Source organism: Primulina eburnea, chromosome 17, assembly GCF_022965805.1.
Source record: "Primulina eburnea isolate SZY01 chromosome 17, ASM2296580v1, whole genome shotgun sequence".
Taxonomy (NCBI): Eukaryota; Viridiplantae; Streptophyta; class Magnoliopsida; order Lamiales; family Gesneriaceae; genus Primulina; species Primulina eburnea.
In genome coordinates, this window is record NC_133117.1 from 10022983 (window position 1) to 10048515 (window position 25533).

At 36.7% G+C, this 25533-nt stretch overlaps 1 protein-coding gene across 2 annotated transcripts; it reads left to right on the forward strand.

Moving 5' to 3' along the window:
- Positions 1-2202: 2202 nt before the first annotated feature.
- On the forward strand, positions 2203-23892 carry LOC140818467 (pentatricopeptide repeat-containing protein At5g66520-like). Of its 2 annotated transcripts, none has more exons than XM_073178426.1 (2): positions 2203-4577; positions 23785-23892. In XM_073178426.1, the coding sequence occupies exon 1, from the start codon at positions 2458-2460 to the stop codon at positions 4330-4332; it is 1875 nt and encodes a 624-aa protein (XP_073034527.1). In that variant the 5' UTR covers positions 2203-2457; the 3' UTR covers positions 4333-4577; positions 23785-23892. The 2 variants fall into 2 exon arrangements, with proteins under 2 accessions (XP_073034527.1, XP_073034526.1); XM_073178425.1 differs by having other exon boundaries at positions 2203-4566; positions 23745-23886.
- The last annotated feature ends 1641 nt before the right edge of the window (positions 23893-25533 follow it).

Consider the following 25533-nt stretch of genomic DNA (forward strand, 5'->3'; position numbering starts at 1 on the left):
ATAAACATTAGTACATTATACATAAACATATTAATTAAATTAAATAATCATTATTTAATTTATTTAATTAACTCACTAGTCAATTAATTTTAGATCCCTCTAAAACGTTTTATGAGAATTTGTATATTTTTGGAGTCACCACTACTAGTACTAGCATTTAATTAGTAAATTTCATATTCACTAAATATATGATTTCGAACTCATTATAACCTCGATCGACGATCCAAGAGCGCCGATGTATCGAGGATACATGTATTATTCATCTAATGAAAATTGAAATTTTCGAAGATCAAAATTTTCACTTACCCTATTGAGCAGTTGCAATTTTAGTGACATCCTTCACTAAAGCTGGCAATTTCACTCTCCTTCCTTAATAGCAACTAATTTAACTTAAATTTTTTTACATTATATGGAATCAGCTTCTAAACTCTTTTATAAGTATCATGTTTGATTTCCATCAAACAATATTGGCAAAATTCAACTCCTTGAACTTTGACTTTTTCAACGGGAACACAGAATCTGATACTTGTGTGACCCTAAATGGTTCAGAGATATAGCTAGTCGTGGGTTCACATCTCCATGTGATTCAGAATAACATTTATTCTTATTCGGGCTTACCTTAGTTAGCCCCATTCATTTCATCAACTTCTTGATCAAGAATGTCAGAACTAATTTCTAATTGCACCCATCGGATCATGATAAGAGCGTCTAGTAGCATCACCCCATGATCCCATACGTATCATTGATACTTCCTGTAAGAACCTTAAGTCATGGTTAGTTGTACCTTCAACTCAAATATCCCGATCGAATCTACAATCATTTGTATATCGAGAGTTGCATATGAATTCGACAACAATGTGATTTATCTTTGAATAATAGTGTCATGGTATATGCGACTGAGGAAACACCTTTCCAAACTGGACATATCTTACTGACTAGAGATTTCTTGCACTATTAACTCATCAGATCTCATAGGACATATTTAACCCAAGGCAAACGATGAATCCCCGACTGCAATGCATTTGCTCCTATGTATTTCAAAACTACATCCAACCTCGCCACCTGATGACCCTCAATAGAGTTGGTAAACATATCAAAGTGCATGCTAGTACGTATAGCCCCTACATTGTCCCGCGTCAAAGGACTAATGGTCTACAACCCATCTGTATGAATGTACGTCTCCATATCCTTGTCAATGAAACATGGCGTTTACATCACAGATGCTAGTCTCAAACTCAAGCGATCTTTATCCTTATTTTAGGCTGTTGATTCGAATAGGAACACATTTAGAATATACTGTACGATTTCTAATGAGTTCATTATCTTACGTTAAGAGACAGATCTCATGTTACCAAATGTATATTCGATGACTTTATTTATACAGCTTACGTAGGTATACAGATAAAATATAATGTCATAATTGAATAAAATCGTAAAATATTATTAAAATAAAAATTATTTTACATTAGAGTCAATAAAATCAGAAGTCATGAGTTGATTTGATGGACACTTATTCTAGAGTTCTGAGTATGTATTAAAAGCACCAATATGCATAGTAAAATTTTTGGGTCTTCTTTTAGGTATGGGCCCTAAGTAAACCGATTCATGAGACTTACATCAGGTACGAGCCGACTCAAGGGAAAAAATGCATATTTTTCAAAACTTAGTTCATAGAAACATATCAATAAAAAAACAAGAAAAATAGTTACTAAATGTAGTATTAAATGTAAAAATTGAAATATAATTTTTGGAGAAACCAAAAAGAAGACTATATATTATAAAATATGCTTTATTACCCATAAGTTTCGACTTTATTTTTTTTTATTATATATAATTTTTTTCTTTTTAAAATAATTATTATTATATATGTGTGTGTATTATTTAATTCTGATATTGTGAAGATTTTTTTTTTATCTCACTCCAGCAACGAAAAGAGGACAACATGCAAATTTTTAATACAAAAATTTGTGTGAAACGGTCTCACGGGTCGTATTTTTTAGACGAATCTCTTATTTGTGTAATTCATGAAAAATTATTACTTTTTATGCTAAGAGCATTACTTTTTATTGTGAATATCGGTAGGATTGATCTGTCTCATAGATTAAAATCCGTGAAACAATCTCACGTAATACCCACTTAATTTTTAAATATCTGACATATAGATAAGAGTGAGTTATTCTAAAACTTCAAAAATAATTATGAATAAAATCTGACGTTAGATATATGGATATGTATCTCTCTCTCTGTCGTCTCCATTAATGGAAGATGGACGCATCCATTCTTCACCGGCGATGTCCTCAGTCCCCGGGTTATTTACTCACACGATCCTTCCAAACTTTTCTTCTGTATTTGTTTACGAGTTTGCATTTTTTCTTACTGTGATGAAACTCATTGCCAAACAATTGAAGTGTTTTTTTGTGGGAAAAAGATATTTAATCAACTTTCAAGTATCTGCATATGGCTTTAGCATGTGTTCTTCCACCACCCACATCTATATCTTCCACATACTCAGCCGTGTCTGTGCCGTTGAAGAGTCTACATTCGTGTTCAACCATGGAGGAGCTCAAACAATGTCAAGCCCAGTTAATCAAACTGGGTCGTTCTTCCGACAATGATGCCATGGGCCGTGTCATCAAATTCTGTGCTTTATCAAAATCAGGGGACTTGAAACATGCACTCAAGGTGTTCGCTATGTTGCCATTCCCAGATGTTTATGTTTATAACATTACTCTGAGGGGTTTTTTGGGAGCAAATTTGTGCAGAAATTGTATTCTTTTCTACTCCTGTATGTTGGAAGGCTTCGTCATGCCGAATGAATTTTCTTTCCCTCCCGTTATACGTGCGTGTAGCATAGACAATGCGATTGAAGAAGGGAAGCAGGTGCATGCCCAGGTGATCAAACTTGGGTTTGGCCAGGATTCGTTTTGTCAGAACAATTTGATTCACATGTATGTGAACTTTGATTCTTTGGATGAAGCTAGAAGAGTGTTTGACAAGTTGAATGAGAAAGATGATGTTTCTTGGACTACCTTGATAAGTGGTTATTCCCAGCTGGGCTGCGTTGATGAAGTGCTTCATGTTCTTGAGTTGATGTCTGTCAAAAGATCCGCTGTGTGGAATGCCTTGATCGCAGCTTATGTGCAGAATAATCGGTTCCATAAAGCGTTTTCCGCGTTCGATTGGATGCTAAAAGAAAATGTGGTGATGGACAATTTTGTGGCTGCTAGTTTGCTGTCTGCTTGTACAGGAGTGGGTGCACTGGAACGAGGTGATCGGATATACGAATACATTAGAAGTAGTGGGATTCAAGTGGATCCCAAGTTGGCGACAACAATTATTGATATGTACTGCAAATGTGGACACCTGGAGAAGGCACTGGAGGTGTTTAAGGGATTACCAAGTAAAGGGATCTCATCTTGGAATTGTATGATTGGGGGATTAGGTATGCATGGTCAAGGAAAGGCTGCCGTTGAGCTTTTGAAAGAAATGGAGCAGAGTGCAGTGCAACCTGATTATGTTACATTTGTGAATCTGCTCAGTGCTTGTGCACATTCAGGACTAGTAAAAGAAGGGAAGCATTATTTTCGTTACATGACTGAAATGTATGGCATTTCTCCAAGAATGGAGCATTATGGATGTTTTGTGGATTTGTTGGGTAGAGCTGGATTACTCGAGGAAGCGAGGAAAGTTATTCATGATATGCCTATGAAAGCTGATGCGAGTGTTTTAGGTGCTCTTCTTGGAGCTTGTAACATCTATGGGAATGTGGATATGGGAGATGAGATCGGGAGGGAAGTGATCGACCTAGAGCCAGACAACAGTGGGCGCTATGTTTTGTTGGCTAATATATATACCAAAATTGGTAGATATGAAAATGTTGCTAATATCAGGAAGTTGATGAATGACAGAGGAGTTAAAAAGGAAGCTGGAATTTCGACGATTGAATTTCAAGGTATAGTTAGCGAGTTCATTGCTGGAGGAATTACTCATCCGCAAGCTGAAGAAATATATTGTAAAATGGAAGAAATTTTTGCACGTATTAGAGATGGAGGCTATGTGCCAGACACTGATGAAATTTTGTTTGATATCTCTGATGAGGAAAGAGACAATCTATCTCACTGCCATAGTGAGAAACTGGCTATTGCTTTTGGATTGTTGAAAACTAAACCTGGGGAACTTATCCGTGTTACCAAGAACTTGCGTGTCTGTAAAGATTGTCATGAGGTGAGTAAGTTGATATCGAAGGTTTATGATCGTGAAATAATTGTGAGGGATCGGAATCGGTTTCACCATTTCAAAGGAGGATTATGTTCGTGTAAAGAATACTGGTAAAGAAAAAATGGGCGGCGACATGATCACTCAGCTTGAGAACATTTGGTAGTGGATAATTGTCTATTTAGACAATCTATGTTATATTCTTGGATGCAAGAAATTAATGCCGAATAAGATCTTTTAGACCTTTGTTTGGGAGTAAGGAATATGTCTCGAGAGTTATCAAGTTCGAGCCAGATGGAAAGTCTGTCAGACACAAGCAGCTTGTTCAACTGTTCAAGCACATTTCCCTGGGTAAATTCCAGGTATCCTACTTGGTTTATTAATTACATATTGTTCCTTTTTTGCTTTTGTAATGTTTCATGTATGAAAGAGTGTATATCAAATTAAGAAACCATTGATCTTCCATCTTCAAGAAGTAACGAAGAAATCAATCAATACCCATATAAAATTGTGAATAAAAGGGTAAGCATTCTTGGCTTTGGTCAGAATCATTAGGATTTTTGCTTTGTGGTTCCTACATAATGTACATACCTTCTGGAAACAAGAACTGAACAGATGGATTATTTAAGGTATTGGATGCTTAATTTTTCTTAAAAATGCAAGTTTCTATTCCAAATACATTTAGTCATCCATCTGCTCAGTTATTGATTCACCATGGATTATGAGTTTTATTCAACTGTGTGTCTCATAGTATAATCTTTTCATTTATTTACTATGGTAAATGTAAGGAATTGTTGTACAGGAAATAAAGTAAAAACATTATAATGTGTGTACCAGAAGTTAGTGTTGTGCTCATGTGTTATCAACACGAGTACACAACATGCAGCGGAAATTATTTATAAACACACAAATATAATTCTAATAAATAAACATCAGTTTTAATTATGCACAAGTACAAAGACTTGTGCGATGCCTCATGGCAAGAAATTCACTAGAAAATTATGTAAATCGTTTATACCAAAACAATACTAGTGAGAAAACAAAACTAAATTCCTTGATACTCCAAGGAATTAAAAATGCATCAAAACAAACAATATAAAAACTAGATGCATAAAATAAAAAAACGTGTTGTTTAAAACCAAACGACAACACTCTTCGATCAACACTCTGCGTCAGTGTTGTTCTTGAGTGTTATCAACATCAATCGGCAACACGGCAAAGTCTGTGACTCAATCACACAAAGTCTTCAACATTCAAAATATTCTTCAGTAATCTCTGTAAAAGGACTATGCACTAAGTCCGCGAAAAACCACGCAGAGATCACACACGAGAAAGCTCACGAAAACACAAAGAACACTCTTCAAAACTCTTCTCTCTCTAAGCCTCTGCCACTCAAAAGCCTTTCTTCTCTCTCTCTAAAAGCACACACAGCAGCCGTCCACCACACTTGTATATATATATGCTTCCACACAATTCTTGACCTAATTATCATCCCACAAAAGAGTCCTAAAAAAATTATGGAAACAAGATTTCATTAAATATAAAACTCTTTTAAACAAAGATAAAATATCTTGGAGATAAAAATCATATTAAAACAAATAATATAATATCTATAGATAAATCAATCAAGATCATATCATCTAGAAATAAATCAAGCAAATTATTATAATCTAGAAATAAATCAAATAAAATCTTTTAATCTAGAAAGGCAAAATCTTAAATTGATATTATCAATTTATCAAAATAATAAAGGAATAAAATATTCCTTTCAATATCCCCCTTTTTGCCTTTCTGGACAAAACATCCAAAAATGATAATCTTGGTAAGCATCACAGTCAGTTAAACTCTCCCTGCATTAGAGTGTGTCTCCCCCTGAGTCAAAGTTCATCTCCCCCTGAATTAAACATGTTAGAGCACTGGTGTTGTTGACAGTGTTGTCAACACCATCATTGGAACACCTGAAAACATAAAAAGACATACGAAGGAGAAATTCATTAATCACGCAAATAGACATAAGAGCAACCCAAAAACAACATTAAAAACAGAGTATAAGTATTCATTCAATCTCAGCAACTCCAGATGCTTCAGCATCATTCTTTTGCATTTTTGGTCCTCATACTCCTCTTTTTTGGCCAGAATGTAAGCCAATTTCTAAAAGCGGACTATACACAGTCACTTAGTAAGCAATGAGTTCTTTGGCCTTTTGAATCTGCTGTAGATCAAAGTCAATTTGGGAGCATAAGAAAAGAGTCAGTGTTGTCAGGGTGTTGACAACATCGGACTCAACATCAACAGTATCTTTAGCCACCTGTAAAATGTGAGAGAAAAAAATACGCACACAAACGCACAAATAAAACCATGAGAGCAAGGAGAGATTGTGAGGGTAAATGTGAACAAGCAAGAGTAATTATTAGGAATTCAACTGTAACAAAACATATATATTCGTGCTCCAATGGGAAAAAATGACATTGATCCACTCCTTCAGTTCTGAACAATCCACACGGTAAATGTATTATTTTTGAAATTTACCCAAAAAACTAATTATGGTTCTATCAAACTATCAAACAGTAAAATTGATTCAACCTCGTGTTATGACGATTTCGAAAGAACATCCAGTGAAACCCACATTGATTATAACCCACTGACACAAGTAGTCAAAAAAATTCAAACTTTAGGTAATCAAGGTTTTTATCAACTGTCATATGTCAGATACTGATATGTCACTGTACATGATGAATTCACGAAACAAAAATCAATATGCATGTCCTAAATATGCCTCCAATATGATGAATTATCAAAATGTCAGGCAATGTATAAACTGTGCTGTGTCAGAACTTGGTGTTGGCAACACCTCCTGGCAACACCACTGAGTTTTATTCAAACTTCCATAAAATTTTATTTTGATTCAGAAATGGTAGCTCCCACACTACAAAAACGGTCTTCAATGGAATCCCCTAGGTAGCTTTTTCCATTACTATTTTTACTTAGAAGTGGTAGCTCCCACACTAGAAGAACGGTCTTCAATGGACTCCTCTAGGTAGCTTTTTCCATTTTCTTCTACACAATATTTTTTATATATCTCTTTTCTGTTTTTCTCCTTATGCTCGCATTTTCCAAGTCACTTTTTCACATTAGACAAGATCATGATTTCCATGATATCCTCAATTACTCGATGCCTTGGATTGAGCATAATTTATTCCTCAACATTTGATTGGAAGTATGAACACTCAGAGAATACCTTTCAGAAACTGCCTTCACTGTTCAGACATTACACAAATAAATAGGATGATTATGATTATGCAGTATGCCTAGCATCCTAAAAATAGACATGCAAAAACGATGTTGTCACCGGTGTTGGCAACACAAATGACAACATTTGTGTGTGATTATTGTACGCACATGCTGAGAGACTTCCGAAGATTGGAAAATCTCTCAAAATACAAAGGTTTCGTGAATATATCAGCCAGTTGATTCTCAGTCCTAACAAATTCCAATCGAATTATGCCTTTTTCAACCAAATCTCGAATAAAGTGATGTCTTATGTCTATATGTTTTGTTCGAGAGTGTTGAACATGATTCTTAGAAATGTCTATAGCACTTGAGTTGACACAATATACCATCATTATTATTCATGGGTTCAATTTGAGACACAAAACACGAGTGACTTATCTGGAAAAACGTGGAGCTCATGCAGATTAAACCAATCATTTTGCGGTAGTCCATCTTTTCTTTGTTTCTTGTTTGCACACCATCATGTAATTCACCAGTGATTTGTGATGATGGATGATTCTTCTGAATCTTGCTAGGAATTTCTCTTTCATAATTGATCATCACATCATCATTATCATTGTTGTTGTTTTCTTAATTGCTTGCAAGTGCACAACGTCAAGTTATAGTAAAATGTAATTTTGAGTACAAGTGTCGATCCCACAAGGAATGTATTTCCAAACTTATATTAGTGCTTGTAATTGAATAGTCTCAATTTTATTTAGAAAAATCAATTAAAAGATTTGTTTGCAAGAATAACTAAATTGACAATGGATTTAAATAAAATACCACACAAAACTATTGCAAATAACAATGAAATAAAAGATCTAGAGGTCCGATTTCACTCAACTATCCACCATGTGTAACTTCTTGTAGCTATGTTATAAAAATCCTTCTTATTCATTAGCCAAGAATTCTATAATTATCTACTCCCTCTCCCGAGTGCTAAATAGATATTGGTTATCTAAAATTTGATTGCAATGTTCCCATCAACAATCTACAAATAAATAACAAAATTTGATTGCAATGTTCCCATTTTTTATCTTTTGCACTTTCTAATTCAATACTTTACTACTCCAAATTCTCATTCTAAGCTTCCAAACTACAATAACAAAAACAACAACAAATCACATAAAACCTGCTCAAAAATCACAAAATTCCAAGTTAAAAACAAGTAATAAAAGTACAATAAATTGCACTTATCAAACTCCCCCAAACTTAAGATTTTGCTAGTCCCGAGCAAAACAAAACAACACAAACAAACAAGTCATGAAATATTTTAAAGAACTTGGCCTCAAGATAAATTAACAACTCTTCATGCATTCACAAGTCAAATCAATCCAACCACTTTTTCATCCAGATAAAAGCATGCAATCGGTTAATTTTCTTAACTTCTAATCTCTTCAACTCATGTTTCAAAACATTCTCAATCGATTTCAATTTTTTACAAACACAAATCAAGAGGTCTTTTTCGGTAAAAATTGGGTTCAAAGCAATATTCATTCAAGAAAGGGATACCCAATAAATATTTGATGCAATGAGGTGTGTGTAAAATTGATCAAGATTCTTACTCAATGAAAGTGTTTATCGATTGTCCATAAGCTAGATCCTCCCAAACACTCTCCACTAGTATATTGGACAACTATGACTTGGTCAATAGGATTTGCAATGCTTGTAATGTTAGGCCTTAGCTCATGGCTACAAATGAAGATTAGGAATTCAAATAAGGGAGTAATTTGAATTTTTTTTCTTTCATCTCCATTTTTTTATTCATTTCATCTCTTTTTTTCTCCAACTTCATCAATGTAACATCATTCATTTTTCTTTTCTTTTGTAGGAGAATTTTCATTTCTTTGATCCTTTGAATTCTTACTCCCTTGAGAAGGTAGGAAATTAATGTTTAAGATATTCAACGGGGTAGTAAATGTGGGATATTTGAAAGGATATCGAATGGGGGCCTTTTACACATATTAACGTGTGCCATTCGAATTCATATAAGCTCAAAGAGGTGACAAATGATAAATTATTTTTATTTGGTAGCTTGAAAGGCTCAATTGATAAAAAAAAAAATCACCTAAATCATTCCTAAATCATAGTTTGTCCGTATTTCGCCTCGAGTGATGTTTGGATAGTTCTAGACAAAATCTCAATTAACCAATACAAAGTAGAATCTAATCGTGAAAAATGGTGTCTCAATGCATCAACCAAATACATATATATTCAAAAGAAAAATGCTTGGCTTCCAAGAAATTTCAAGAACACTATTCTTTTCTCATATAGGCTCAAGAGGGCTTCATATGAATATTCATGAACAATATAAATAGGCCCAAATAAAATCAAAAATTGTCTCAATCATATATGTGTTTGAAAAAAATTTATTTCAATGTTAAATGAAAATCACAGAGTTGTATAGAAATTATAAGTCTCAAACTTACCAAATCTAATAATTGTTCTCTAAATTTTTCACATTGAATTATTAACATGAATGAAATGCATGACCTTTCTTTTCAATACAATTTTTTTAATCATTGGCCATTTCAAATAAAAAATTTCATGACTATGACACTACAAACAACAAACTCACAGGAAAAAAATAAAACACTCAAATAAAATAAATAAACACACAAAACAAAACAAAATAAAATAAATAAACAACATCTCCCCCAAATTAAAACATGTGCATCGTCCTCGATGTAAATAAGCATGAAAGTTAGAGGAATACACATACCTCGGGCAACGACCGTCAGTGGTCATCGTCATCCTCATCATCTGCGTCATCTTGGGGTGGTTGGAACTCCGGCGGGTGGTATATGCGTGGCCACTGTGGAGGAGGTGGAAATGGATTACCAGAGGTTGAAGCTGATGGAAGTTGCTGAGCCAAGACAGAAGTAAAATCCATCATATATCCCATAAATGTATCGGTCCTAAACCGAAACTCATCCATTTCTTGGCATTGATTTCGCATTTCTTCTTCCAACTAGGTCAACCTATCTCTCCTATTTCTTTGTTGCGGTTGTGGATTTGGTTCTTGAGCTTGAGCCTGGGCACGTCTTTCTGCAGCTCTTCTGTTAAATTCCCTTTAAGCTCGACGTGCCTCAGCTTGTTCACCTCTAACTACCCTATGTGGTTGAACTACCACAATGGCATTTTTCGGCTTTAACAATTCTTCATTCACTGCCTAAGTCACTCCCGTATTCTGGCATAATGCAGTGATAAGAGAAGGGTGAAGGAGTCCACTAGAAGAGTTACCTCTTGCATAATCAAGCATCGAACTCTGAAGCAATTGACCTAAATCAATTGTCTTCCACGTCATAATGCAAGAAGTAAGAATAGCCCTCTCCTTCGTGACTGTGGTGGTATGCTCGGTAGGCTTAATCCTAGCAGAAATAAAGGAATACCAATCTTTGGCAACTCTGTTCAGATCAGATTTGGCTAGGCTGACATGCACATCTTCTCTCATTCTCCACTCCGCCCCCTCTATGCATATTGTTGAAGAATATTATTGTAATCAACTTGCTCAGTCCGGTATTCTTCATATTCATCATGCATACATAGAGGTATACCATACAGCGTATTGATAGTATGTGCATCAAAAGCTACCATTTTACCTCGCACCAAAACTTTCAATTGTTCATGCCTAACCTTAAGGTTAGCATAAAATTCTCTTACCAACGAAATGACAGCATCTTGTGGCTGCTTTCCAAACTCCTCCCAATGCCGAGCAGTAAGCATTAATCCAATTTCAGAAATCCCCTTTCTTTTATAATGCTTTTGTTCAAAATTTTCCATAGTTCTCCTCCGTTTTTTCGTCCCAAAACCTGTTTGCATCGTAATTCGCAGATGATGATGCACCCTTGGATGGTTTCTTTCTTGGAGGCATTTTATCAAACACCTTCAAATCAACTTCTTCCCCTACAATCCAATTCACAAAACTAGATGATTCTTCACACCCCCAAACTTTTAACCACAATAACAACACCTCAACAATTATACACACCAATCCAAATAACAATGTCACAAATATACTCCACAAAAATTTAATTATCTTCCATATCCAAGAGCACCAATATTTTCGAATTTCAACAAATGCACAATGGATTTGCTCACCTTGAGTGTGGGAATGCTTCTTGAAGAACAAAATCAAAGCTCCAATCAATCCTTGGTTGAAAATTTTCGAGCCCCCTTTTCAACCCTAGGTTTGGTGTTGATTTTTGTGGAAAGAAAAGTGATATTTGATGGAATGAGTGAATCTATTTAGGTTTGGAGTGGTAAATTTGTTGAAGGAATAACAAAATTTGAGTGTGTAGTGTTTTCTTGAGAAAGGATTTCGAAGGGAAGGAGGAAAATTTGAGAGAGGTTCTTCGTTTATGTCTAAGGTTTGCCCGTTCTAGATTTTAAAATCGTCGACCGCGGGTGCGGTAACATGAGGACCGCGGGTGCGGTGTTCCTTCGGCAAATCTTTTATAAATGTTTATTCAGCGACCGCGGGTGCGCTCCAATATCGACCGCGGGTGCGGTGTGCTCTCGGGACATGTAGCGCGGGTGCGGTATAAAACACACCGCGGGTGCGGTATAAAACACACCGCGGGTGCGCTGTACTCTCGGAAATTTCTTGTATTTTGAATACACCATAAGCGCGGGTGCGGTGTCAAATGTACCGCGGGTGCGGTGTTCCTTCGGTAAATTCTTGACATTTTCTGTCTTAAACACTGCAGGTGCGTTCCAAAGTATACCGCAGGTGCAGTATTCCTTCGGGAAAATTATTTTCTTCTCCAATTTTTAGTCCTGAAAAGAAAACAATTGGGATTCATTAGATTTGGGAAGATATACGAACACAATATACCAAAAGTACAAAACCCAAAATAATAATACTAAAATAAAAGCAAAACCAAAAACAAAATGCAATAAAGAAACAAAAAAATTTGGGTTGCCTCCCAATAAGCGCTTGGTTTAACGACTTCAGCCTGACTGTCAATTGTCTGATCAGTTTGGTTTGCTCAGCTTGACACTGTCGATATTCCTTACTTCAGTCCCATAGTATGGTTTAACCCGCTGTCCATTGACTTTGAAGGTTCTCCCATCACTGCACTTTAACTCGATAGCCCCATAAGGAGACACCGTTTCCACAACAAACGCGACTTTAGCTTACCAGGGAACAACTTCAGACGAGAGTTGAACAGTAGTACTTGTTGTCCTGGTTTGAGCTCCCTTCTTACAATGATTTTGTCATGCCACTTCTTAGTTTGCTCTTTGTAGATCTTGGCATTCTCATATGCGTCGTTTCGGAATTCATCCATCTCGCTCAACTGCAGTTTTCTAACGTCACCAGAAGCTTTCAAATCAAAATTTAATTTCTTCAAAGCCCAAAATGCTCTATGCTCCAACTCCAACGGCAGATGACATGCTTTCCCAAACACTAGCCTATAGGGAGACATCCCAATAGGCGTCTTGAATGCAGTCTGATAAGCCCATAACGCATCATCCAACTTCATAGCCCAATCTCTTCGGTTGGTGTTGACAGTCTTTTCCAGTATTTGCTTAATTTCCCGGTTTGATACTTCAGCTTGTCCATTCGACTGAGGATGATATGCTAATGTCACTTTGTGCTTCACATTGTTTTTAACCAAAAGTGAGTTGAAAATTCTATTGCAAAAATGCGTACCTTCGTCACTTATGATGGCTCTCGGTGTTCCAAACCTAGTGAAGATGTTCTTGTGGACAAACTTAACAACAACTCGAGCATCATTAGTACTTGTGGCAATTGCTTCCACCCATTTGGACACATAATCAACAGCAAGCAAAATGTAAGATTGACCAAAAGAGGATGGGAATGGACCCATAAAGTCAATACCCCAGACATCAAAGAGTTCAACCTCCAAAATATTTGTTAGTGGTAACTCGTGGCGTCTAGAAATATTGCCAACTCTTTGGCATTTATCACATGACTTAACTAAAGTATAACTGTCCTTAAACAAATTAGGCCAATAAAAACTTGACTGTAATACCTTAGCTGCTGTTCTAGATGCTCCAAAGTGTCCACCATAAGGTGAGGAATGACACTGCTCTAGAATCGTACCTGCTTCTTCCTCTGTTACACACCGTCTAATTATTTGATCAGCGCATCTCTTGAACAAGAAAGGATCGTCCCACAGATAAAACTTAACATCATGAAGAAATTTCTTCTTTTGGTGATAAGTTAACTCTGATGGTAATTCTCCCGCAGCAAGAAAATTAGCTATATCTGCAAACCAAGGATGTGTAACACTTACCTTGAAAAGTTGTTCGTCTGGGAACGACTCATTGATAACTCCACCTTCAGTTCTTTCTTCTAGCTCTAGGCGTGACAAGTGGTCTGCCACCTGGTTTTCACAACCTTTCTTGTCTTTGACTTCAAAGTCAAATTCTTGAAGTAGAAGTATCCATCGTATCAACCTGGGCTTGGCATCCTTTTTTGCAAATAAGTAACGAAGAGCTGCATGGTCAGTGAAAACAGTTATCTTGGTGCCAATGAGATATGTTCTGAACTTGTCAAATGCAAACACCACTGCTAGCATCTCTTTCTCAGTAGTTGTATAGTTCTGTTGGGCTGCATTAAGTGTACGACTTGCATAATAGATAGCCTTGAACATCTTGTCTCGCCTCTGTTCCAATGCTGCTCCTACAGCATAGTCGCTAGCATCGCACATGAGCTCAAAGGGCTCCTTCCAATCAGGCACTATCATAATGGATGCAGAAATCAGTGCTTTCTTGATCATGTTAAACGCCTGCAAACAATCATCGTCAAAAATAAATGTCGAATCTTTCTCTAACAAATTACATAAAGGTCTAGTAATTTTAGAGAAGTCTTTGATATAACGACGATAGAACCCGGCATGTCCCAAGAAACTTCTGATCCCTTTCACATTCTTCAGTGGTGGGAGATTTTCAATTGCCACAACTTTGGCTCTGTCAACTTCTATTCGTCTAGCCGTAATTTTATGCCCAAGCACAATACCTTCTGGAACCATGAAGTGGCATTTTTCCCAATTCAAAACTAAATTCTTCGCCTGACATCTCTGCAAAACAAGCATTAGATTTTGCAAACAGTGATCAAATGATGAACCAAAAACAGATATGTCATCCATAAAAACTTCCATTATTTCCTCGACCATGTCGGAAAATATGACCATCATACATCTCTGAAAAGTAGCAGGTGCATTGGAAAGACCAAATATCATTCTCCTGAAAGCAAATGTACCGTATGGACAAGTGAAAGTGGTCTTCTCTTGATCCTCAGGTGCTATGACAATTTGATTGTATCCTGAATAACCATCTAGAAAACAATAATAATGATAACAACCTACTCTATCAAGCATCTGGTCAATAAATGGAAGAGGGAAGTGATATTTCCTAGTCGCATCATTCAATTTTCTGTAGTCTATGCATACTCGCCAACCTGTCACTGGACGAGTTGAAATCAATTCATTATTCTCATTTCTCACCACAGTTATTCCCCCTTCTTAGACACTACTTGTACTGGTGAAACCCACGAGCTGTCAGATATAGCATAAATAACACCATCATTTAACAATTTTAATACCTCAGCCCTCACAACCTCTTTCATTGCTGGATTAAGCCTTCTCTGATGATCAACATAGGGTGAATATGACTCCTGCATCAAGATTTTATGCATACAAACAATAGGGCTAATCCCCTTTATATCAGCAATTGTCCATCCCAAAGCAGATTTAAATTTCCTCAACACTCTCAACAATTTCTCTTTTTAGTACAAGTAAGAAAGGAAGAGATGATTACCGGATATGTCGAATTTTCACCTAAAAATGCATAACAAAAGTGGCTTGGCAGTTCCTTCAATTCAGGGGATGTTTTTGGTACCTCTTTACTTGCATCTTCAAGTAGCTCTACATGATGCACATCACTCTTTTCTTTAGGCAGTGTATTGAGAGCAAGTAACTCCTCTTGCACATCCCAATCCTCTTCATCCAGTGTAGAAGCTGATTCCAACAATCATCTCTCTAAGGAATCCTTCGTCATCCTACCTGCACCAACATGAGATACACATGAATCAATTACATCAATAATATTACAAGTACTTACCTCATTTGGTTCTTTGATTGTGTTGTAGATGTTGAACATGACTTCTTCTCCACCTACTCTCAATGTGAGCTCGCCCTTGTGCACATCAATCAAAGCTTTTCCGGTGGCCAAGAACGACCTTCCAAAGATAAGCGGAGTCTCCTGATCTTCTTCCATATCTAGAATGACAAAATCAGCAGGAAATATAAATTTGTCTACCTTTATCAGAACATCCTCCACTATTCCCCGTGGATATGTAAGTGATCTGTCCGCTAGCTGCCGGGTAATAGTGCTAGGCTTCACCTCGCCAAGCTCCAAAGTCCTGTAAATAGAAAAAGGCATTAAATTAATACTGGCACCTAAATCACATAAAGCTTTATTGATTCTAGAACCACCAATAACACAAGGAATAGTAAAACTCCCTGGATCTTTGAGTTTCTGTGATAGTTTCCTTTGGAGTATGGCGCTACACTCTTCGGTCAACTTTACTGTCTCGAACTCATGCAACTTCCTCTTCTTTGACATCACATCTTTAATGAACTTTGCATAGTTTGGCATTTGCTCTAAAGCATCAGCAAATGGAATGTTGATGTGAATTTTCTTGAAAATCTCCAAAAATTTTGCAAATTGATCATCCAATTTCTTCTTTTTGAACCTCTGCGGATATGAAAGAATTGGCTTAAATACCGGAGGTTGTTCAACTTCAACGTCAGCTTTGGATCCCTCAGTTTCCTCTTTTTCAACTGTCTTCTCCTTGTCCATTCTCTCCTTGGAACTTTGCACCTCTAGTTCTCTTCCACTTCTCAAAGTTACAGCTTTGCATTGCTCCTTTGGATTCACTTCAGTATTACTTGGGAATTGACATTTATTTTGATCTCTCAATGCATTAGCCAATTGTCCAATCTGTGTCTCCAATGATTTCATTGTGGCACCCATATTTCTCATGTGAGTTTCCATGCCATCAAGACGAGATTCAGTCCTAGCCATCCTCTTACTAGATTTCAACAACAAATGTCCCAACTAGATCCTCAAGTGAAGGTTTTCCTTCCCCCTTTGATGTATTGAACCCCGGTGGAGGATTCAACATATTCTTATTATTAGCATATGAAAAATTCTCATGATTTCTCAAACCAGGATGATAAGTGTTAGGGGGAAGGTTACCTCGATATCCTCCGTAGCCACCAAAATTCCTATTGTTGATATAATGAGCCTCATCAGGAATATGTGGTTCTTCAGTAACAACCGATGCATTTTCAACCTCTGATGTACTAGCCTTATTCATTGCTGCAATTTGAGTTGTTAAAGCTGAAACTTGAGCGGTGAGTGATGTAATAGGATCTATGGCATAAATTCCAGCTTGCTTCTTTACTCCTGACCTCTCAGACTGCCACTGATAACTGTTAATGGTCATCTGTTCAAACAAATCATATGCTTGATCAGGTGATTTTGCAAATATCGTGCCACCAGCTGCTGCATCCACAGTGCCTCTTGTTTGTCCATTCAAACCATTGTAAAACAATTCAATTTGTACCCAATCTTCAAAACCATGGTTTGGACACCTCCTCAACAACTCCTTATACCGTTCCCATGCCTCATATAATTGCTCAAAGTCAGTCTGCCTAAAAGTACTTATCTCAATTTTCAATTGTGCAGACTTCGCAGGTGGAAAATATTTAGCAAGAAACTTGGTTGCTAATTCCTGTCACATAGTGATACTCCCCAAAGGAAGCGATTGGAGCCAAGAGAAAAAGGAAACAAGCGCAATCGAAATATATTATCAGAAACACCATTTATTTTTATCGTGTCAGTGATTTCAAGGAATGTTCTGAGATGTAGATGAGGATCTGCAGTAGCGGCTCCCCCAAACTGATTCTGTTGAACCATGTTTATCAATGAGATTTTGAGCTCAAAGTTGTTTGCATTAATAGTCCGTCGTGCTATGTCCGAATAATGAGCATTCAGTACCGGCCTAAAATGATCTCTGATGGGTATTGCAGGGGGTTGATTTTCATTATCTCTGTTATCAGCCATTGCTCGAATCTCTTCTCTTCTTGCCTTTCTTAATCTTCTTGTGGTTCTTTCGATCTTAGGATCAAAGATAAGCAAGTCAAGATTTTGTGATCTTCGCATGCACTATCAAACAAAGATAAGAAACAAATCAATATTGAATGTTATACAATAAAAACAGCTCTAAATTAAAATCAAGACTAATTGATAACAATAATAATATAAATTTAAAATAGACACTCCCCGACAACGGCGCCAAAAACTTGTTGCTGTTTTCTTAATTGCTTGCAAGTGCACAACGTCAAGTTATAGTAAAATGTAATTTTGAGTACAAGTGTCGATCCCACGAGGAATGTATTTCTAAACTTATATTAGTGCTTGTAATTGAAATAGTCTCAATTTTATTTAGAAAAATCAATTAAAAGATATGTTTGCAAGAATAACTAAATTGACAATAGATTTAAATAAAATACCACACCAAACTATTGCAAATAACAATGGAATAAAATATCTAGAGGTCCAATTTCACTCAACTATCCACCATGTGTAACTTCTTGTAGCTATGTTATAAAAATTCTTCTTACTCATTAGCCAAGAATTCTATAATTATCTACTCCCTCTCCCGAGTGCTAAATAGATATTGGTTATCTAAAATTTGATTGCAATGTTCCCATCAACAATCTACAAATAAATAACACATCAAGCACTAAATTCTCTATAAGCTTCGATAGCATTATAGGCTCTCCCAAACTCTATAAATACCATTGATGTATTTTTCCATTTCTTGTTTATAAATTCTCTTTTCCAAGTGATAAATTATAAACATAAGAATCATTCAAAATATGGCCAGTAAAATGAAAGTATTAAGATTGGAAAAATACAAATTAACAATATGAAGAACTTAAATAACTTATTTCACATATTTCAACACATGGTTTCTAGTTTTGTTCCATCATTCCTCTAGAAATAAAAATTAGTTCATAATAACACAAACGAAACAATAAAACATAGTTCTAAAACAAGACATATCAAATGAAAAATAAAAGAAAGAAGAACTTAGAACAAGAGATTTGAAGTGCTGATTCCGTTCCCGGATTTGTGCAAAACAATTCCCAAGAACTTGATGAACTTGGATCTTCAATCTTCTAGCCTCGGCTACTCCTCTCTTGGCTCCCCAATACCCTAGATAGTAAATAATAGAAGCCTTTTATAGTCCTAGACAAGTCTTTGCGCGCAAAACACAAAAGTCATCAACTCCCATGCGTATCACACCAAATTTCAGAATTTTCGGACTTTGTCTATCAAAGACCGAGGGTGCGGTAAAGATGGCACCGCGGGTGCGCTGCTGTTTCGGGGAAAACTTTCATCTTCGAAATTCAGTGACCGCGGGTGCGGTAGAACAATGACCGCGGGTGCGGTCTAGCTTTGGCAGAAATTCTGAAATTTGATTTCCATTGACCGCGGGTGCGGTCTTTTTGTTTGCGCGGGTGCGCTGGAGCTTCGGCCATTTTTTATCTTTTGCACTTTCTAATTCAACACTTTACTACTCCAAATTCTCATTCTAAGCTTCCAAACTACAACAACAAAAACAACAACAAATCACATAAAACCTGCTCAAAAATCACAAAATTCCAAGTTAAAAACAAGTAATAAAAGTACAACAAATTGCACTTATCAATCATCGTTATCATTATCCACAATTTCTGTTTGGTTCAGAGGCGGTGTTGTGCTTGGTGTTGCTTCACTGGTCTCAACACCAGACTCCACTGTTTCTGGTCAGTGCCTCACTTATATCCAGCAATTCTTCTACATCAGCCTCTGGTGTTTTAACTGTCAGATCTGCAAGATCATCAAACACAACGTTAATTGATTCCATTGTAGTCCTAGTTCTCAGATTAAATACACGATAAGCACGACCATTAGTAAAGTATCCAAGAAAAAGACATTTATCACTTTTGGAATCAAATTTAGCTAGATGATCTTTATCATTCAACACATAACCTACACATCCAAAAATATGAAAATATTTAAGGTTTGGTTTTCTTCCCATGATAATCTCATATGAGGTCATTGTAGAACCACTCCTTAAATAAACACGGTTGGAAATGTGACATGCTGTATTTAAAGGTTCGGCCCAAAAACATTTTGACACATTCTTAGAACTAAGCACGATCCGAGCCATTTCTAGAAGGGTTGTATTTTTCCTCTCAACAATGCCGTTTTGTTGGGGGGTCTTTGGAGTTGAAAATTCATGAGTGATACATTTCTTATGGCACAAAGACATAAAATGAGAATTTTCGAACTCCTCACCATGATCGGTTCTTATTTTAGCCACCCTCATATCATACAGATTTTTTATCCTAGCATGCAACTTCTTAAAAGCATCAAATGTATCAGATGTTTCTCTAAGAAAACTTACCCAAGTAAAATGCGAAAAATCATCAACACAAACAAACGAATATTTCTTACCACCCAAGCTCTCAACATCCATTGGATCCAGTATATCCATATGCAAAAGTTCAAGGCACTGTGTTGTCCCAAAGTGTTGCAACACCGGGCGCGCAACACAGGTTTGTTTACTTTTCTGACATGGACCACAGACATACACAACACCTAAATTTAAATTGGGCATACCTCTCAAGGCCTCAAAATTACGCAGATTCTTCAAGGTATTGACACTCACGTGTCCCAGTTTTTTTATGCCATAGGTCCAAATCATTTACCTTAGCACTTCGACAATCATCATCTTCTCCCAAAAGATAACAATTGTCAGCAGATCGAGTACCTGACATAACACAAACATTGGCATCATTAAAAACTTCACAATTATTTTTATTGAACTTAACATGTAAATCATCATCACAAAGTTGACTTATGCTTATTAAGTTTGAGTTAAGTCCTTCAACGTGTAGAACATTATGAAGTTCAGGAAGTCCATCAACGTTCAGGGTTCCTTTGCCTACAATTCTTCCATTGGCACCACCACCATATGTTACGCGCCCACTTTTTACTTCAACATAATCCGTGAGGTGTTCTTTAGATCCGGTCATGTGGCGTGAGCACCCACTGTCAAAGTACCATGCACCTGCAATGTTAGTTTTTAAAGAAGTAAAAATGACATTGCATCGAATGACAGCTTTTGGTACCCATATTTTTCTTGTGGAAGATTTCTTGACTGCGGTGTTGTGCTTGGTGTTGTGCAACACCTTGTGCAACACCCGATTTGATTGCCAATTCAGGTAGTCATCTCTCAGTTTGTAGCAGAAAGGTTTGATGTGCCCAGGCTTATGACAATAGTGGCAAATAAAATGTCGCTTTCTTTGCTTTGGTTTAGAAGTTGACACGGGCTTCTTGGTTTGTGACATCTTCATTGGCGGGTCAACTTTCAAAGGAGGGGAAGCTACTTTGTTTTAGCCTTTGTTCCGAGTCTAGCTTTGATATTGGCAAAGTCTTCATAGGAGGGTTCACCATTAAAGAGACAGAATTGTCTTCACTTCTCTTTATAAACACAGTTGATTTTGATCCGGAGTTGGAAGATTCACCATGTTCATATACGCTTTCAACATATCCAAGACCAGTTTTGCTATCCTTTCCCATTGTTAGCATTGAGTCAAGTTTTGACAAACTCGAGTTGAATTTTGCAAGAGTCTTTGAAGCCTTCTCAAGCTCATCCTTGGCTTTGCACAGTTCAAGATCCTTTCTACTCAATACGACTTCGAGTCGAGACAAATTTCCTTTTAACTCAACATTTTCTTTTAAAAGAATTGAATTTGTCTCGTTTCTTTTAAGCCAATCATCATACAACTCTTCATACATAGCCTGCACACTTTCAAAGGTGAGTTCATCAGAATCAGTATCCTAGATTTCATGAGTACCTGAGTCATTGGGAGATTTGGTATTGAGACATAAGGATTTTGAAGTGGTGTTGAGGCCTGGTGTTGCAACACCAGCGGCAACACCATGCGGGTTGACTTGCAGCCAGCATTTTTCCTTCAAAATAACAGTGTTCTTGGATATTATGTCCATCGGGATTCTGTTAAATTTCCTGAAAAAAAAACAACAATAAACCAGAATCAATCACTTAGTGTATCAAGCGTTGGCTCTGATACCACTTGTAATGAATTGTTGTACAGGAAATAAAGTAAAAACATTATAATGTGTGTATTAGAAGTTAGTGTTGTGCTCATGTGTTATCGACACGAGTACACAACATGCAGCGGAAATTAATTATAAACACACAAATATAATCCTAATAAATAAACATCAGTTTTAAATTATGCACAAGTACAAAGACTTGTGCGATGTCTCATGGCAAGAAATTCACTAGAAAAATTATGTAAATCGTTTACACCAAAACAATACTAGTGAGAAAACAAAACCAAATTCATTGACACTCCAAGGAATTAAAAATGCATCAAAACAAACCACATAAAAAGTAGATGCATAAAATAAAAAAGTATGTTGCTTAAAACCAAAAGACGACACTCTTCGATCAACACTCTGCGTCAGTGTTGTTCTTGAGTGTTGGCAACATCAATCGGCAACACGGTAAAGTCTGTGACTCAATCACACAAAGTCTTCAACATTCAAAATATTCTTCAGTAATCTCTGTAAAAAGACTATGCACTAAGTCCACGAAAAACCACGCAGAGACCACACACGGAAAGCTCACGAAGACACAAAAGAACACTCTTCAAAACTCTTCTCTCTCTAAGCCTCTGCCACTCAAAAGCCTTTCTTCTCTCTCTCTAAAAGCACACACAGCAGCCGTCCACCACACTTGTATATATATATGCTTCCACACAATTCTTGACCTAATTATCATCCCACAAAAGAGTCCTAAAAAAATATGGAAACAAGATTTCATTAGATATAAAACTCTTTTAAACGAAGATAAAATATCTTGGAGATAAAAATCATATTAAAACAAATCATATAATATCTATAGATAAATCAATCAAGATCATATCATCTAGAAATAAATCAAGCAAATTATTATAATCTAGAAATAAATCAAATAAAATCTTTTAATCTAGAAAGGCAAAATCTTAAATTGATATTATCAATTTATCAAAATAATAAATGAATAAAATATTCCTTTCAGTAAAGATCAAATTGCTGCTGTCAAGTTTAGCAATGAGAGAGATCCGATTCATGAATATTTCATGCATGAGCTTGTGATTTTTCTTCTTCTTTCTTGGCTTTGATCATAATAATTTTTTATTTTTTCTTAGGGTTGTTGGATAACGGTTACTTGATATTTATTTTTCTTGAATCCCTTCCAGTCAAAAAGCTGACAAAAAATTTAAATATATTAATGAAATTGCAAACTAATATTGTTGATAGATTTGCTCGAGTAAGCCTTTCGAGGTTCCATGCCGCCCTTTATTGGTACCAATGCCCTACATATAGCACAATATTGTTTGTTATGTTGCACTCAAACCAGTTGTGATTTTGGTTAGATCGACACATGCATATGTCGTCTCCTCTGTTCATATATCAACAATGTGTGACTTGTCTGCTGTGTACATGGTTGAACTGGGCTCGAGGTACAAATTTTCACATCCTGGATTATTAAACTTTTTTGAGATCCGGTAAAGATTGCCATTCCCCTTTGTGCTCTGTTTCATTCTTATTTTTGGTCTAGCAGCTGATGGGGGGGAAAAAAGGACCCCTTAGACAGCACCTTATGCTAAGATCTGCCCCAATTTTGATTGGCTTTGAGTTTAATAGTGTAACAAACTTTCAACATTAGAAGTGCCAATGCAACACTCAATTTCGAGGAGCTGAGCTAGAGAAGTTTAGTGAACTTTTGTTCCATTGCAACAAAAATATAGGACATGGCCCTGGTGCTCTTTCTTGATGCTGCATCAAACAACCTATACAGTCAATTTATCCTATGATTATGTATAAACCAAATATTAATCAGGAATATATAAGTAAAGTTACTAATAGAGGCAGGGGTATAATCTATTATCTATTATCTTGTCTTCGATGTTCGTTCATAGGAGTGCGAACACAGGCGTAGACGTTTTTGGAAAACAAGATAACTTGGGGCAGAAATGGGAATTGCAGATGGTTTGAGCAAATGACTGAATGTTACGATACATAAGTCTTTGCAATTTCTTGTTCTTGGTAAATTTTTGCTTTTATATTTCATGTGGGTGTCGACTTTGCAGGATCATCTGTTAATAACTTGGTTCTGTTTTTCTGCAATAGATAATTACAATGCTTTCCGTATTGGAGGCAATCTGGAAAACATGATGCTCCAATTCCATCATGAATCTGTGAGATCGCTTCTCGCACTCAGCTCAAAGTTAGTCAAGTGATGTCATACATCATGCACTTGGCTGTAGAGGATCTCACCTGTTGATGCTTCTGGAACATAGAAGAACGGCCTTCTGTTTTCTTGTTAACATATTGGAACTTGTCTCTTTATTATTCATTTATTTTATTCTTCTCACTTGTATATAAATACCTCTGTATTGTTTCATTCGGTATTAATGATATACAAGATTTCCCACGTCATATTTCTCTAAATTATCATCTTCTTCAATTTCTAACTTGGTATCAGAGCTTGATGGCGGAAGCCTCTTTGAATCTTGGGTCAAGCTCTACCATGTTCGCTAATTCCTCCACCAGCCCAATAACAGTAAACCAGCAAATCAGATTTATTCTGTCAAGCTCAGTGATGAGAATTTTTTTCTCTGGAACCTTCAAATTTTGGCTGGCATTCGTGGTCTGGGCCTCGAGTCTTTCATTGATGAATCGTCCTCCGCTCCACCCAAAATCGTTCTCAGTGACGATCATATGGAAGGGATGAATCTAGTATATGTCTCATGGCATAGACAAGATCAACTTCTCTTTTCCTTCATGTTAGCCTCCATGAATGAAGGAGTACAAGGCCAGATGGTTGGCTGCCACGCATCAGCCCAAATCTGGAAAAGGATCTCAACCTTTTTGCTACTCGATCCAAAGCTCGTATAATGCAATACAAGCTTCAATTGCAGACTTTAAAGAAGGGTAATCTCAGCATGAAAGATTATCTTAGCAAGATGAATGGTATTGTGGATACTTTGGCGTCATGTGGCAATTTAATTTCTGAAGACGATCAAATACTTTATATCCTTGGTGGAGTAGGGATGGAATACGACTCTCTTGTGGTGCATGTGACATCTCGTATTGAAGCATTGTCATCTTCCGAAGTGGGAGCTCTAGTACTCTCACATGAAGGCCTCATTGAGTCATATACAATCAATGCTGAAGGAACCCTTCCCACAGTCAATTATACCACTGCATCACAACCAAATAATCACAATTACTCACAGGGGCAGTCCAATCGAAGAGGTCGTGGTTATGGTCGACCTCATTGCGGAGGCAGAAAGGGTTGTTTGGGAACACCAACAATCGTCCTACATGCCAAATATGTGGCTACACTGGTCATGTAGCTGAGAAATGTTACTACAAGTTTGACAAAGAATTTGCCCCTTCATACAAGCAACATCGAACTGCCCCTACCAATGCCCAACATGTTAGTCCTGTGCGTGATCACAATCCTACAGCTGCTACGGCCATGATACATTCTGTGGTAGTCCCCGATGAATGGTGGTTTCCAGATTCTGGTGCCTCGCATCATGTCACAAATGATCTCTCCAATTTATCACTTGGATCTGAGTATAGCGGTGGAGGTAAAATTCATATGGGCGATGGAACAGGTTTGCCAATCACTCACATTGGAAATTATCAATTCTTTTCTCCTTTATCATCTCGTGTCCTTCATTTAAATTGACTTCTTCGAGTCCCACTTATCACCAAAAATTTACATAGTGTTAGTAAATTTGCTACAGACAATGATGTTTTCTTTGAATTTCACCCCACTTTTTGTGTTGTGAAGGATCGCACAACAGGAAAACTCCTCCTCAAAGGCACATTGCATGAGGGACCCTATCGATTCTCCCTAGGAAAATC

Bases quoted from the DNA above. Each gene is read 5' to 3' on its own strand.
- LOC140818467 (XM_073178426.1), top strand. From the start codon at position 2,458: ATGGCTTTAGCATGTGTTCTTCCACCACCCACATCTATATCTTCCACA.